Source organism: Thermobia domestica, chromosome 6 (genome assembly GCF_964235325.1).
Source record: "Thermobia domestica chromosome 6, izTheDome1.hap1.1, whole genome shotgun sequence".
Lineage (NCBI taxonomy): Eukaryota > Metazoa > Arthropoda > Insecta > Zygentoma > Lepismatidae > Thermobia > Thermobia domestica.
Genome location: NC_137459.1, coordinates 157295510 through 157313418, shown reverse-complemented (window position 1 = coordinate 157313418; position 17909 = coordinate 157295510). Strand labels below are relative to the sequence as shown.

The window sequence follows — 17909 nt, the reverse complement described above, 5'->3', positions numbered from 1 at the left end:
CATAAGTAAATTGAAAGTTAGTTATATTCAGCACCGTAACGGTATTACTTTTCTTAATGACAGGGCGCTTCAAAGTGTGATATAGATATAGATAATGTTTGTTAGGGTTATGCACTACTGGGTATCTCAAAGTTACATACTGGTACATGGAGTGGATGTCTGGATTTTGTTTTAATTTGACGTCAGGCCGTTATTCTACTTTCATTGGTTTCTCATAGTATGTTGCTAATAGCGTACATCGAGACTGACAATTCACATATACAAAGTTTGACTCACTTTTTTATTTATTTATTTATTTATTTATTTTTGTTAATTTCTTTGTTAATTAATTTTTTGTTAATTTTAGATTCTATATTTTTTTTAAATTTCAGAACCATAAGACAAGTGCTTTTTATTTATTTGTTTATTTTTGCACCAAACTTGAAATTCCTTTTACATTTGCGTTTTAATTAAGATAACATCTTATTGCTATTTCAGATGAAACTAGCTGAAGAGGAGAGATGCGAGTTTATTCCATTCCTTTCGCCAAAAGAAGTGATTGTAAAACAGAATAAGATAGTTGCCATGGAATTTTATCGAACGGAACAAAATGACGATGGAGAATGGATAGAAGATGAGGATCAGGTTACGAGATTAAAGGTGAATTTTGTCGTATCCGCCTTTGGATCTGGACTTTTTGATAACGATGGTAAGTGCATTTCTAATGTTTCGTTTGATTTACATTTGACCTCTAAACAAGTATATTATATACAGGGTGCTCCTAAACAACAAAGACAACACCTGAGAGGGGATACCTGGCATAAAGGTAAGAGAAAAAAACAATCTAAGTATAAAAATGCTTGCTTTCGATGCTATGAACAGCCAAAAATTTGTCAGAAGAATGCTAAAACAAACATAACTCGAGAACAAAATATCCGACCAAAGTCGGGTAAAAGGGAGTGTTCATTACTTTTAGCCGTAGAGTCCATTAATACACAATTGGATGTAGTACAAGGATGGCGCAAGGGTAAGCTCAAAAGTTATTATATTTTTTTTAATCAAATGTACAAGAGGAAAGTGAACAATGATCAAATACAATATTTCAATTAAATAAAAATCATAGTACATGTTTAAGTTTCAAGAGCAACACTTAAAATTCAAAATAAAGAGAGGTACACGTGTCTGATTAATCTACTTTGTCTAAACACAAACTAAACTCTCGGAAAAATTGGGTGTATTTGAGTTTAGCGTCCCGTTAGGTATCAAGGCTATATGAGACGTAGACCTACAGCTTAACGTGGGATCCGAACCACATGAAACCATTCGTAAAAGCAACTGAATGAAAAGAAATATTTAACGTCTTACATATGTCACCTAACCTAATGGAGATGGATGGTTAATGAAAGTTAATTATTATGAAGCTAATTGATGGAATGAGAGTGTGAGAAGAGACTTGAGAATCTCGACTAAACTTACTGTCACGATGTTGTCCACCACAAACTCACATGGCTTGAGATCTAACCAGAAATATTTAGCACCACAAGTGAGTGATCTATCACTGAGCCACGCTGCCCCCGTTTTGGAAGAAGAACTATGATCTCGATAGCTGTATCGATCCAGTAAATACTATGTGTGATAAACCAATGTACAAAAAATACTGACGCGCAAAATGTTCATAAAGTTTTCACCGCCCAGAAACAGTAAGTCCATTCTTCTTGTTTACTTGTAAGAAAATGCAAATTGTATGAATACATCATGTAGATTGAGTTTATGAGTCTTAAAAATCATTAGATGATGAAATGATTCAGATACCTCTCTAATGATGTAGTAACAGGAAAAACAGAGCTGCTGAAATGAAAATGTTTGTAGTCAAATGGCAAAAATATGTTGCAGTGCCAGAAGACTACGTTGAGAATAGTACAGGTAACTTCAATCCTTGTCTGACAAGGTCCAGATATACTTCGTGAGAATATTTACTGCATGTTCCTCGTATTACCGTATTTTACAGATTTATAGCATTTAACAAGCGTTTTAAGGCCATTCTACAAGAGTCACATATCCAACAATAGTGAAATAGTTTTATTGAGTGTTTCATTGCGTCACAATAATGGTTTCTTGACTTGTAAAACATTCGATGAAAAGTATTTTGAACTGATAGAGGAACTCACATTAAATGGAGAAGATAAAAATGTATAGTAGAAAGTTCAATAGTACATTAGTACAGAAAAGTGAACACACCAAGGATAGATTATGCAATAATAATTATATATATATATATATATATATATATATATATATATATATATATAGGAATAGGAAAATTTGCAAAAGTGGTAGATTATGTGTAATGTACAAAACATTTATAATGAGTACACTTACAAAAGCTGCGAACTCCCACATAACATACACATTTCAATATTTTTCGTAAGTTGGTTGTTTATGCACTTAAAAGGTGTGTACTTCGGAATTACAGTTCTTAGTCTAAGAGCACAATTTGTATTGAAACAAAGTAGATTACTCAAATATGTCTATTTCTTCCTGTTTAGAATTTTAACTGTGTTCTTCTAGCTTGAACAATGTACTGTGATTCATACTCTTTGAAATAAACCAGAAATTATCTAAATATTTTTATGGTTATCCTTGTGCCGCCCCTACACCACATCAAATTTTCCACTAGTGAAATCTATGACGAAAAATAATGAACATACCTATGTACCCGACTTTGATCTAATATCCTTTTCTCGGAGGATGGCTGCTTTTGCATTTTTCCCACAATGTTACCTATTATTTAATACCTTTAGTTTTGCACAATTATATTACTTCAATTTGTTCCGCCTGTTGTTCTAACTGCAGTCCCTGATGGCGATCTCATGTCTAGTTTTAATTTTTTCACTCCTAAATTCTTTGCCAAAATTAATCTCATTACTCGTTTCTCCATCCTTGTAACTTATTTGGGAAACAAATTTGACTTTTTTTTTTTTGACTCTTCTCTTTAAGAATTTTCTTCTTCTTCTTGTCTATGTTTTAATGAATATCTAATAATGATGACCAAGCAGGATATGTTTTAACAGAACATGTTAGTGATGCAGTCTCAGCGAGGGAATGAACTAGTTCTTGGATATATTTCTGGTGAAAATAGTTTCTGCTTCTGAATTTATATCATACAATATTACAGAATTTAGCATCTAATTGATGCATTATAAAAAAATAAATTGTACTTCTTGATAATGATCTTTAAATTACTCGTACTCACTTTTGCTTCTCTAAATTGTGTTTCTTGAATTAATTTATATATTATTATCTTTATATTTACTGTAGTAAGTTTTTCTCTTTTTAACGTTTCGCAACAAGTTTTAGTAATGGCTATTCAATATAAAAATACAGTGAAACAGTGGCCAATACATTTATTGGCCACTTTTTGTCACAAATTACTGTTAAACTTATAAAAATAGATGAATTATAGAGATTGCTAATTCATCAGATTTTACAGTTATAGCAAAAGTAAGAAGATAAATATTTGGTACAGAAAATAAATTTAGAAATATCTTAATATACTGTCATTTCACGGTGTTTGCAATTTGTCATATACAGATTTTCTAATATATCTTATTTTTGGCAGAAATATTGATACTGTATCGATATTGGGTGCACCATATCATTAATACAGATGGTTTTATACTATATTGGAAATTTTATTTTAAGGCTACTGTCATATCGTTTACTGATCATGAATATTTGGATTTATTACATAAAGTACCTTCGTTTCTGCAGTTTATAACTTAATAGTTTTCCATTATTATGACATTGTTGTTCATATAATCGCCAAAAGAAATGCTTATATGAATCCGAGGTATGTTCAGATACCTAATTTTAACACTATTATTAGTAAATATTGTGTTACGCGATCGAAATTTCAGAGATATACTAAAGAAAACGTTGCAGAAATGTGAACTCTAGCCAGTATTTAAATGTAGTAAATGTTTTACCCTTTCTTTATGAAAGGGATATTATTGATCTTGACATATAACATTCAACTTAATTTTGCTTTCAACTTGGATCATTATGTAGTTGGGAGATCTTAATAAAATGCAAAAATAAAGTTTCGGAAATCATCTATGGTTTGGTACCTAGAATCAAAAGAAGTATTTAATTCTTATAATTGATAGTATAAATGAGTAGAGTCTCCGCCAAAATTCTTACTAATTTAAGATATTGTATTAAATTACCTAATCATTAAAAAATAATAAGATTAAAACGTCTGTTTTGCTTTATGTGTCTTATTCTGCAAACATTTTAAATTTATTTGGATGAATTAATAAACATATTTTGCTAATTCTAGTGAAAGCTGCCATGTCACCTCTAAAGTTTAATAAATGGGGGTTGCCTAACGTAAATACAAAAACAATGGAAACTGAAGAGCCCGGAGTATTTTGTGGGGGTGATCTAGCAGGAATTTCTGAAACTACTGTCGAGGCAGTAAATGATGGAAAAACCGCAGCATGGTATATCCATAAATATATTCAAGTAAGTTAATAGTATAGTTTTCATTATATCATGATTCTCTCACTACTTTTCTTTCCTTTCATTGTGATCATTGATTAAATTTGTTACTTTCTGCATAATTATTACAACTTGTTGATGTTAACTTCTCGAGAATATCATAATTCATCAATGAAGAAGATCATAAAATAATGATAATTTACTTTCTAGTATTGTTTATACAATCAGAAATGGAAAGAAGATTGACTTGCTGCAACGAAGAGAATTACTAATATTGTATTAAACTAAAATGTAATGTTTAACGATTAAATTTTCCAGTTTGCTCTACATACATACTGATAACAATTTCAAATAAACGTATCGTAGTATCTATTGTATGAATTATTAATATAATAGGAAATTTTATTTCAATTTCTAAACCCATATATCTAAAATTAATTCTACCTTGAAACTAAATTCTTTTGTTCTAAATTCTGTTGATTGTATTTAGCTTATAGATAAATGGTAATTCCATGTCATATAGGCTCCCTGATATATTTGTGACGCCATTTCCTTCAAGTTTTCATGAAATTTACAACGAGATACTTTGTATTGTTTAATAATTACCTGTACCTTGGGCAGAAAGTGCTCATACTCAAGCAATATACTTGATATAATGTTAATTTAAAATAACAAAAGAAGAATGTTTTTAATAGATGTAAAGAAATATGCATTATTGTATAATTCGTTGCTATGTAGTTGTTTATGGATACCTAATCAACATGTATGTTTGCAAGACAGTTTGAGTGAAAATACGTTAAAAGAGTATCAACTAATAAATCATTTAATACCGATCATCGATTTGTAATTTCGATAGAAAAGGTGAGAATAATAGTGTATATAATTATTGAAGATATTTTTATGTGTAAACAATTACTACCACTCAAGATTTACTTATATCATTAGCCGAACCAGGTTGACGACTACCTTTGGTGAGTCGTTATAAAATTTTTGGTTTACCTCACCCGGGAACTTTGTAAATTCATATCCTGAAGTATAAAGTAAGGGTGAATTTACTTCTGTAATAAGGTTCATGACTACGAACTTTACTGTACTTAGTAGTGGTAGAATAATCACAAGAAAAATGATGATCGGTGAGGCAATGGAAAAAGAAACTGGTGACAGTGGTAACGAAGAACAAAATACAGCTCCTGTTGTATCCGAAATGTTAACGTTAGAAGACAAAATCTTAATGGCTTTACAGAGACAAGAACAACGATTGGAACAAAGTTTAGCCCAGATGTCGGAAAATTTAAAGCAGACTTCCAGTAAACAGTATGAAGAATTAAAGCAGACTTCCAGTAAACAGTACGAGGAATTAAGTAAACGATTGGAGCAGACATCCGAAGAGACGAAACAATCTATTATCCAGGCGGTGAGTGACATTAGATCACAGTTCGATGAAAAGCTAAGAAGAGTATCTGAAGATTGCCAGGATAATTACAACCATACAATTCAAGAAGTCAACTGTGTAAAAAAGGATTTGGAAGTAATAGAATCTTCTATACGGCAACAAAAGATTCAGGTCACGGATAATTCTACCAAAATACGTGCGAATACTCAGTTGATATCTGCATTACAAGAGGAAATCAGGATGCTACAGATTAAGGACAACGCATACCACAACAACATGGTTAATGATCATCTGGAGTTCCCTTGTTCACAGGAGATGACCTCGCATTCACCCGTAGCAGATCAAAGTGGACCTCACATTATCTCATCTTCAAGTAACCCATCCGATGAGGACATTATTTTGGAAGGAATCCATCCAAGGAATACAGATGGGCGAAAAAGAGATGGTGGAACTACACATCACGCAGTAGGTAGGAATTGTCACTCAACACGAACACGGAAAGATGAAAGAAAGGTAAAGTTAAGTGTAAAGATGAGTGAAATACGTGCTATGAGTAAGTTCAGTGGTAAATGTAACGAAAATGCTACCTCTTTCCTAGAAAAATTTCAGGACGAGTGCAATATAATGTGTATAGATAAATCGCAATATATGAAACTAATCCCTCATTTATTACTCCCACCATGTTCTTTATGGTTTAAAGCCGTACGAGATCACGTCAATACATATGAGGAATTTAAAGCTGCGCTGATTGCAAATTACGAAAATGACTTTTTGCTTGCAAACAGAGATGCCACGATTAGAAATCAACCTTTCAATCCTCGTTTGCACAAATCTGTTGTTGATTTTGTTGTAAATACATATAACGAATTAAAAGTCGTAAATCCGTTGCAATCGGAATCTAGAGTAATTGCATCAATTCGAAATTTGCTACCGTTTAAACTACAACAGATCCTGTTTTCTACCCAGTGTATGAGTTTTAATCACTTATTAATGATTGTACAATGTTATGAAACTCAATACCACGCTCAGAATCATCAAGCAGGAGTAGGCAAAATTAAAAACAATTCAGATCACTTTGTACCTGTTCGTAATCTAAATATCCGTAATGCGAACGATACGGAACACAATCTAAATCGAGTGAATTTAAGCAATCCGAACGAGCAAAATAGGCAAAGATATGTTGGGAATCCACCTAACCTAATCAATCGTGGCAATCCTTATGTTAGACCATATAACCAAAATAGATTCAAAAATAGACGAAATACATGGCGAAATTCAAGGAATACAGTAAACTACATGGATAGACGTAGTCGTAATTCAAGAGATGGCACTTCGCATCAAAATCAAGAGAATGACACAATTCTTGTACAGAATAACAATACAGGACATAATCACGATTGTGCAGTACAATGTACTTTATTGGAACCATACACGAGTATGAATTTAAACTAACTGTAGTTGATGAAGTAAGAGTTAAACCCATATCAGCTACTGATTCTTATGAATATGTTTGTGTAAAAATAGATTTATTTTCTTCCTTTTGTTCGTCCGAACATAGGTTACGTTTAATTTTTGATTTTTACTCAATTTAATTTTCTTTAATTCTCATTAACCAATGATAATTTTCAAATGATTTTAATTCTCTCTTGTTAATGTGAAGAATTATAATTCGATTTATAATTGATTAAAGGCAAAGGTTATTTATATTATAGGTATTTGTGTTGAGAATTTGTTGTCAAAGATTATGTTAAGAATAAGGTTCATTCTATTAAGCTATTTATTCGACGACTGTCTTTATGCGCTACTTTATATGTTACCCGAATAAGATTCTTCTATATTCTAATGCCTTATGGATACAATGTATATTTTGAAACATCAGCTAATGTTGTTATTATATAATGCGCCCTGGAGAGATCAAATATTATTTTCTTAACATCACCGTTTTAATAATGATTGAAACTGCTAATCATTGTGGTTTATGTTTTAAAAAGTAATTTGCCTCTTACGATTTTTAGCTTCGCACCCTTCATTAATTATATTATTAAGCGACGACGTTTTTTTGTAATAAAAGATAAATGAGAATGGAATAAAAGATTTATTATAAATGTATTTATATATATATGAAGCTTAATGAAGATATATATATGAGGGGCGATCAAAATGTAAAGGACATAAGTAATGTAACATCATTATTGTAAACGGACCAGTGGTTCTTAAATATAAAAGCCAAGCTCGCTTGTAACTTTTATATTCAGTCCCATCGTCGGGCGACATTTTTATACAACGAGATACTTTGTATCGTTTAATAATTACCTGTACCTTGGGCAGAAAGTGCTCATACTCAAGCAATATACTTGATATAATGTTAATTTAAAATAACAAAAGAAGAATGTTTTTAATAGATGTAAAGAAATATGCATTATTGTATAATTCGTTGCTATGTAGTTGTTTATGGATACCTAATCAACATGTATGTTTGCAAGACAGTTTGAGTGAAAATATGTTAAAAGAGTATCAACTAATAAATCATTTAATACCGATCATCGATTTGTAATTTCGATAGAAAAGGTGAGAATAATAGTGTATATAATTATTGAAGATATTTTTATGTGTAAACAATTACTACCACTCAAGATTTACTTATATCATTAGCCGAACCAGGTTGACGACTACCTTTGGTGAGTCGTTATAAATTTTAATATGCTTGTATTATTAATATCTAACAATAAAATTTATCATATTACGTATCAAATTTACTTGATTATAAAGTTACAAGCATTATATTTTTTTTCCAAAAATTAATAATAGATACCTTGCTCGTATAGTTTTACAAAAATCTGAATTGTTTCCTGTAGGTCCTAACTTGTTCAAAATATTTGCTCATCATAACATAATATAATTTTCGTGCAATTCATGGCTGATGCTTAGTATTAAAAGTTATGATGTACCCAAAGGAACTGAAATCTCTCCAGTGGCCGCGGTGGCTCAGTGGTAGAGCGTTTACCTCTGGTGCTTGGGATTCCGGGTTCGATCCCAGCCCCCGCCAAGTTAACTTTGTGGTGGACAAACACCGTGTGCGTGGGTTTTCTCGGGGTTCTCCCGTTTCCTCCCACTTTCTTCATTCCACCATTTAATTCATTTCTCATAATCACCGTCTCCTTTAGCCTAACCGGCATAACCGTGGGACGTAAAACTCAAAGATTTTGAAATCTCTCGAAAAATAAAGAAGTAAATATAAAAACTTCGTAAAGTACTAAACTAATGTTACATAATCTTTAGCTGCATGAATCAAACCTGAACGTTTGTTGTTCATACTTGTATGTGTCGCAATTTTCTTTATAATTTTAATACCTAAAATAGATTTTTTTCTTTTCGTGAAGAGTTTGCATAGATTGGAAGTTCAAGAAGAACCACAACTTCCAAAATTCTACACGCCAATAGATCTAGTTGATGTAAGCGTTGAAGTGTGCGGTCTTAAATTCCTGAATCCATTTGGATTGGCTTCTGCTCCTCCATCTACCTCAAGTGCGATGATAAGACGTGGATTTGAGGCTGGATGGGCCTTTGCTGTTACGAAAACATTCTGTCTCAATAAGGTAAGATAACCGAAAGATCTGGTAAGTTCATATCTCTGTTACACAGTGTGGCGCACGGAATGATACGCCGTTATATATATATTAGGGTGTCCCTTAAATAAGGTAATTTCGTATTACGATACGCACACGCGCTAAATGCATTCTATTTGACCGTAAACGCGCATTCGTGAAATAGCAGCTCCCTATGAGAACGTTAACCCGTGCCGACTAGACGACAAAGTCATGAAATGATGTTTCCACATTATAATATAATTTTGAATGTCCAACCATGATAACAGAGAAACCAAAAGAGACACGGAAACAAAACTTTGTACGAAGCAGCTAGAGAAAGGAAGGTACAGTTCGCGGCATAGAAATCGTTACAAAAACTCTAAGTCCAAATTAATAACAAACTCTTGCCCAGTTTTCTTATGCATCCAGAAATACATGTCTCAATCGATTAGTTGCTTCTAGTATTCAATCAACTAATCTCCCACCTCTACCTCTCCTTGTCTAAGGCAGTATGTGTGACGTAGAACACTCTTTCCATTCAACTGAAAAAAGAAACAGGAATCAAGTTTACAACGTTATAGCTTTAAAACAGTCCTTTCCATTCGTTTGTTCTGAAATATTTTTAAGAGACTAAATTAAAAACAAAAAGTCACACAATTTCCCCAGAGCTTCATAAATGCCTTTAGTTTCATTCTTTTCCTTCTTTGAAGACTGCAAGCTAGTAAGATTCTCCCTAAGGAATCTATGGAAATTGCCAATAACGGCAGTGGGTTTTGTGCTTCCTAAAGTCTGTAATGCACGCACAGAGCTCTAAAATACCTACGGAAAGAAATGAGTGTTATTCAATGATTCATTTAATTTCTTTTCAGTAATTGCAAGCAAATGTTCCAGGGGGTCCAGGGGGGGGTAATTTGGGCAGGACAGGAGGGTGTAATTCCCCTCCCTTGAGCTTCATAAATACGTATTGTTTGACCAAATGTATAGTAATACACTGATAGAAAGTGAAAATCTTATTTCGGCGGAGAATCTACCCTCCCTCCCCGAATAAAATCTAAAAGAGACTGTTTTTAGCAACAAACCTATAGAGTTACGATAGCACATTGCTAGAGAGCTTATATTTGGTTTCAAGAGTCGGAGGTTTGATCTCAAGCCATATGAGTTTCTGAGCGACATTGATATATATATATATATATATATATATATATATATATATATATATATATATATATATATATATATATATATATATATATATATATATATTCAAGTATGGAGACAGAGAGGGATGATTTATATATACAGATTTAGAATTGGGGAAAAATGATTGGACAGCATTCGTATTATGTCGAAAATTGTGATTTTGTGAAACAGAAGAAGGGAAGGTTTCGAGCTGTGAGGATCATATTAGGCAGTTGTCAAATTAAGGTGGAGAAATCTTTTTGGAGCATCAGATGATTACGAAGGGAGAGAAAGATATTGAGAACAGAGGAATTAAGAATTTTAAAAAAATCTGCAGCTTCCAAGACGGGTTTCGAACCACGAACCTTGTAGTTATCGAACAACGACTTTACCCATTCTGCTGCGGAGAATTCTATGTACTCGTTCACATACGTTTCCTTCAGCTACGTTGAAAGCTAACTGAATGGAATATTCCAAAAGTTGACTCGGTGGATGCGCCGTTCAGATAGGACGCAAACCTATTGTAACTTAGACAATGACGCACAGGGTTTGGCACTACTTTATCAGATGGTTCTATCAAATGTAACTTAATTAACACAATAGTAACAAATTTTACTGCTTTAAAAAGTGTCATGAACAAGGGGAAGTCCATTATGCACATTGTAACTGTTAGGTGAATGGTTAATGTAAGTCACTTCTACGTGGATGGTCCGAGCTTCGAATCAAGACCATTCTTATTAATTATTTTCCTTGAGCTACTCTCATACTCTGCATTCCATAAGTTCAATTTTGATGTAATGTAGTCACAGTTAGTTTAATTTGAAATTATTTTAAAATATGATATTTGTTATTACATGGCGCTCCTCACTTGTTTCTGGCCCTGCATAAATGCAAAATTGTTTTAAAAGTTTATTTTACTTTCAAGTATGATTGTTTAAAAAAACTTGTCCTTCAACTTTAATTTATAATTGTTTTCTATTTCTTAGTTATAGTAACATATTTTCTATTTATATTGTATTCTATGTTTATTATTTACATTTTATGTCTTACATTTGAAGAGGAGCTTATGACAATTCAGAGCAGCAGGGACATTTCAGGATGCAGGCCTTGGCAATTCGGAGCTCCTGCGCCCACGAAATCACTACTTTCCTGTAAATGATATCTAATTTTAGAGATGATGATAGACATTTTAGTAAAGTATGCCCTCAATCGCTGAAATAAATTCCTATCTACGCCCCTGCAAAGCAGCGACGATTTTAGGGAGTGATCAGTTAGTAATGCCTCCCTGGAGCAACGACACTTCCCCAGAAGTCATATCTCCGATAATTCCGAATGTGATATCAGTATTTGCGCATTATCACTTTTCACTCTCAGTGTATTGAAACGCACCGAAAAGGAACTGTTCTGAAGTATTTGCTGGTTCTCCCTATGACCCCGTGCCAATAGAGCCAACCTTGGACATATCCACATCTGAAATATCACCTTTTATGTCAGTGATCCGAAAACAATCCATTCGACACAAATATAGGATATTTTCGATTCTTTTTTCCTGTCACCCTCCCATTGTCAACTCCATGCCAACTAAGACTTAATTTGGACTTACGCAGCATCCACAGTGTCACTATTCATCTTTACACATGAATTTGACACTAATATCGTTCGTATTTGACTACTTTTACATGTCACCTTCATCTCTTTGTGGGGATGGTTTCAGTGTCTCGCCCCCACAACTATGGAGGAATTTCAACCAACGTAAGTATAATTATAAATTACCATCTGAAAAACAACTGTACGGGTGATCTTTTTCGGAGAGGAATTCCTTAACTACTTTTTCAAAATCAATGTATTGCCTTTTTTTTTCATGCTGAAGGTTGCCAAATGGTAAACTTCATCTGCATTATTGTGCTTTGAATATAAGTCTTAGTGGTTTAATTCACTGAATACTCGCTTACATGTTGCTCTCGTCACAGGAAAAGTGAGATGCAATTATAAAAGAAAAATGAAAAAAATATATTATAAGTTTTATATCCCACGTTTATGCCGATGGAGACAGTGATGGTGAGAAATGAATCAAATCGTGGAATAAAGAAAGTGGAAGGAAACGGGGAAAATCAGAGAAAACTCATGCACACGGTGTTTGTCCATAATAAAGTTCATAAAATAAACTTTTAAAACAATTTTGCATTTATGCAGGGCCAGAAACAAGTGAGGAGCGCCATGTAATAACAAATATCATATTTTAAAATAATTTCAAATTAAACTAACTGTGACTACATTACATCAAAATTGAACTTATGGAATGCACAGTATGAGCTTAGCTCAAAGAAAATAATTAATAAGAATGGTCTTGATTCGAAGCTCGGACCATCCACGTAGAAGTAACTTACATTAACCATTCACCTAACAGACAATGACGCACAGGGTTTGGCATTACTTTATCAGATGGTTCTATCAAATGTAACTTAATTAATACAATAGTAACAAATTTTACTGCTTTAAAAAGTGTCCTGAACAAGGGAAAGTCCATTATGCACATTGTAACTAAGGTACAAGAGGTTTACGTTCTATCTGAACGGCGCATCCACCGAGTGCACATTTGGAATATCCCATTTAGTTAGCTTTCAACGTAGCTAAAGGAAACGTATGTGAACGAGTACATAGAATTCTCCGCAGCAGAATGGGTAAAGTCGTTGTTCGATAACTACAAGGTTCGTGGTTTGAAACCCGTCTCGAAAGCTGCAGATTTTTTAAATTCTTAATTCCTCTGTTCTCAAGATATTTCTCTCCCTTCGTAATCATCTGATGCTCCAAAAAGAGTTCTGCAATTTAATTCGACAACTGCCTAATATGATCATCTCAGTTCGAAACTTTCCCTTCTTCTGTTTCACAAAATCACAAATTTCTTCATAATACGAATGCTGTCCAATCATTTTTCTCCAATTCTAAATCTGTATATATAAATCATCCCTCTCTGTCTCCATACTTGAACATATATATCAGTGTCGCTCAGAAACTCATATGGCTTGAGATCAAACCTCCGACTCTTGAAACCAAATATAAGCTCTCTAGCAATGTGCTATCGTAAACTCTATAGGTTTGTTGCAAAAAACAGTCTCTTTTAGACTTTATTCGGGGAGAAGGGGGGGGGTAGATTCTCCGCCGAAATAAGATTTTCACTTTCTATCAGTGCATTACTATACATTTGGTCAAACAATACGTATTTATGAAGCTCAAGGGAGGGAGAATTACACCCTCCTGTCCTGCCCAAATTACCCCCTGGACCCCCCTGGAACATTTGCTTGCAATTACTGAAAAGAAATTAAATGAATCATTGAATAACACTCATTTCTGTCAGTAGATATTTTAGAGCTCTGTGCGTGCATTACAGACTTTAGGAAGCACAAAACCTACTGCCGTCATTGGCAATTTCCATAGATTTTTTAGGGAGCATCTTACTAGTTTGCAGTCTTTAAAGAAGGGAAAGAATGAAACTAAATATATTTGTGAAGCTCTGGGAAAATTGAGAGACTTTTTTTTTTTTAAATTTAGGCTCTTAAAAATGTTTCAGAACACACGAATGGAAAAGACTGTTTTAAAGCTATAACGTTGTAATCTTGATTCCTGTTTCTTTTTCAGCTCAATGAAAAGAGTGTACTACGTCACACACACTGCTTTAGACAAGGAGAGGTGGGGGAGGCGGATTAGTTGGATTGAATACTAGAAGCAACTAATCGATTGAGACATGTATTTCTGGATGCATAAGAAAACTGGGCAAGAGTTTGTTATTAATTTGAACTTAGAATTTTTGTAACAATTTCTAAGTCGCGAACTGTACCTGCCCGTGTATTGACGAACATCACCGGATTAACAGTGTTAATAACCCAAGAGAAAGTTAGTTAAATAAAATGACTTTTTTGGGGGGGGGATCAAATGCCCTAAATTGGATATCAACATTGGAAGCAACAATGAAAATAAAGAAAAAGAGGTGGTAAACGCAGATCATTGTTGCAAACTTTTCGAGAAATAACTTGAAATATATGTTAAATGCAAACGCCTTTGGCACACACGTTGAGTGAGGTACTAATACTTTGTACACCTTAAATTAAATATTGACAAGAACTGTTTACGCTAACTTCAAGTCTAGAAGGAGCCGTTGAACAGTGTTACCATCAACAGAAGAGAAAATTTAAGTTTGGAAATGGTACAATAACCCAAAAAGGTCACTAGTGCAGTATGGTTTATAACCTACTAGCAGCGTTCACCCCGCTTCGCTGCGGTCACCCCGGAACGCAATAAACTTTGTTACTTAGATAATTTTTACTTTTTCGCTTTCAAGTGATATGGTAAAAACCATAGAAGATTGCAGTAAATGTTAACATTATATCGCCTGTCATTTATGTTAACCCGCCCCGCTTCGCTGCGGTCACCCCCGAACGCAATAAACTTTGTTACTTAGATAATTTTTACTTTTTCGCTTTCAAGTGATATGATAAAAACCATTATAACGTCTGTCATTTATGTTAACCCGCCGAGTGACACGGTCATGCGGGTTGCATATACATACGTTTATTTTTATACCTATGATGAACTAACAAAGGATTTGTACGTAATGGACACCTGAATGGTCAATTATCTCAAGACACTGGTAATTGAAAATTAAAGTGATATGATAAAAACCATCTAGGGTCCAAATCCTAATAACCCCCCAAAAATAAAAGAAATTGGTTCAGCCGTATTAGCGTGATGAGCGGACAAAGGATTTGTACGTTCTCTTTTATATATATAGATAATGCAAGGCGGTAGAGCATGAGGAGCAATACTGTGGTTATGTGAGATCGATAAGTCACCCACTGAGATATTCGGTATCTTGTTAAAGCTGAGAAGTAAGGTTTGTAAGAGATAGCAACGCTACGTGAGCCAACGACGTTTGCATTTAACACATGTTTCACATTATTTCTCGAAAAGTTTGCAACACTGATCTGCGTTTACCATCTCTTTTATCTTTATTTTTATTGTTGCTTAAAATGATAATATCCAATTTAGGTAATGCGATTTACAAAAAGATAACTTTCTCTTGGGTTGGCAACACTGTTCATCCAGTGATGTTCATCAATACACGAGCAGATGTCCTTTCTCTAGTTGCTTCGTGCAAAGTTTCGTTTCTCTGTCTCTTTTGGTTTCTCCGTTACCACGGTTGGACATTCTGAATTATAATATGGAAACGTCATTTCATGACTTTGTCGTCAAGTCGGCACGGTTAATGTTCTCGTAGGGAGCTACTATTTCACTAATGCGTGTTTACGGTCACATAGAATACATTTAGCGCGTGCGTAGCGTAACACGAAATTGACTTATATATATATTTACTGCTAATTAGATTATTTACCAACAATACCTCAATTATGGCATCAGAGATCTGCCAAGACAACCCGAAAGATGGCCATCGGGCTAACTTCAGGTTCAGACGTGACGTCAGAATGAGCAATTGTAAGGACGAGAGTTCCCTACGAATGGGTTGACAGCAATTCTTTACGTGAATGAGATGAACAGAAGGTGTGTTCTGCCACAAAAGTGCATTGTTACATTCATTCTTAAGGGAACTGTTAGTGTAATGTTTTCATGATCATAACTTTAAGAGAAAAATATCTTTGTAAATGCATCCTTAATTACAAAACGAAAGTTACAAAATGATCCAAACATGAGTGTGTTTAACTTTGCAAGTAAAGATACAATCTACTGAAAACGATTAAACATAGATTTTGCAGCAGAAAATATTTTATTCTCACGTAATTCAACAAGGTAAGTCTGTAGATTTTTCTCAGGATAATTTATAGTAAATGATGATTGTTAAGAGTACTTCTTTCAAAAACTGTGTAATATTGACATCTAGCTCAAATACAAAATCTACATTTAGAACCTCTGTACCCTTAAAGTAGCTCGGATACGCAACAGTATGACGTATTGGCAGATTCAGTCTTGGTAAATAAGAACAATTAATATCTTGTATAAACATTGATTTGTTGGTATGTTTAAACCGTTTCCTTACCATCTACGGTATTTGATAGCACAGACTAACTCGGGATCTAAACTATCTACTTTCCGGGAATCGAATTTGCTTCTCCTATACTAAAGGCAAGGTGGCTAACCATATAGCTGTGAGGGCCTACGTCTACGAATGAAGAAATTTTACAAGGAGTTGGTTACTTTTAATGCATGATTGGAGATTCCCAATAGACAAATTCAGCAATTTTATTTGTCTGGCATAATAAACAAATTATTAATTGAAGCAATAGTTAATATGAAGAGTTAGTCTACATTTAATTTTAAACAAGTTTCAATAAGTAATGTCATTAAGAAGGTCAATGTTTTGAAGTATCTGAACGGTCTTGAATAAATCTCTCCTAGAAAACTAATCACAGACTGCACGAAAAATTTCTGCGAGAAGAAACAATACTGAAACTGAAGAATCCTTGACAGAAGAATGTGTGTTCGCTGCAGAATAACGAAGTGGTAAGAGTTGTAATACAGAAGAGTCCCAGCAAATCGGCTAGAAAGGCAGCAATGAAATTGAGAATATCCAGACGCTCTGTTGAACTGATTCTGAAAACTAACCTCCATATATATATCCGTACAAGATCACCGATACACAGGAACTCACACATGACCTCAGGCAGCACAGACAAATATTCGTTCCTTAGGATTAGGGTAAGCGACAAACTCTTAACGACGTTGGTTTTCTGATGAGGTGCACTTTCATTTGGATAGTGCGGTAAATAAACAAAATGTGCGGTTTGAGGCCAATGAGAATCCAAAATTATTTCATGAAAAAAAAAATCAGGGTCTGAGGATCACAGTGTTTGTCGCAGTTTCCATCCATGGACTGACTGGACCTTTTTCTTCTTCAAAGAAAAGGTGAGGAGAATGCGGTACTTGACAATATTACGCAATAACTTTGTTCCACAGCTGTTTGCTACTGCTTTGTCCATCAACACGTAGCGGTTTATGCAGGATGGTGCAAGACCGCACACTCCAAATATTATGTTGGAGTTTTTACACGAGATTTTCAACATATGGATCATTTCAGATGGGTTTCCAAAACGGTTTCAGGTGGACAATCTTGGCCTCCTAACAGCTCAGATCTTAACCTAGGAGACTGTTTTCTATGCGGGTACCTCAAGGGAAATATTTCTACAAAACATCCTCAAAATTGATGAAGCCCAGATTTTTCGTTCAGGAGTGCAGTGAAAATACGAAAAAAAATGTGCCGTTGG

General features: G+C 34.0%; 1 protein-coding gene across 1 annotated transcript in view; it reads left to right on the top strand.

The window, feature by feature from the left end:
- su(r) (dihydropyrimidine dehydrogenase su(r)) overlaps positions 1-17909 on the top strand; it is a 293614-nt gene that overhangs the window by 180627 nt on the left and 95078 nt on the right. Inside the window, exons 9-11 of the mRNA XM_081762277.1 lie at positions 478-688; positions 4319-4503; positions 9253-9468. Of these exons, the coding sequence (XP_081618403.1) occupies positions 478-688; positions 4319-4503; positions 9253-9468 (612 nt within the window). The remainder of the gene's footprint in view (positions 1-477; positions 689-4318; positions 4504-9252; positions 9469-17909) is intronic.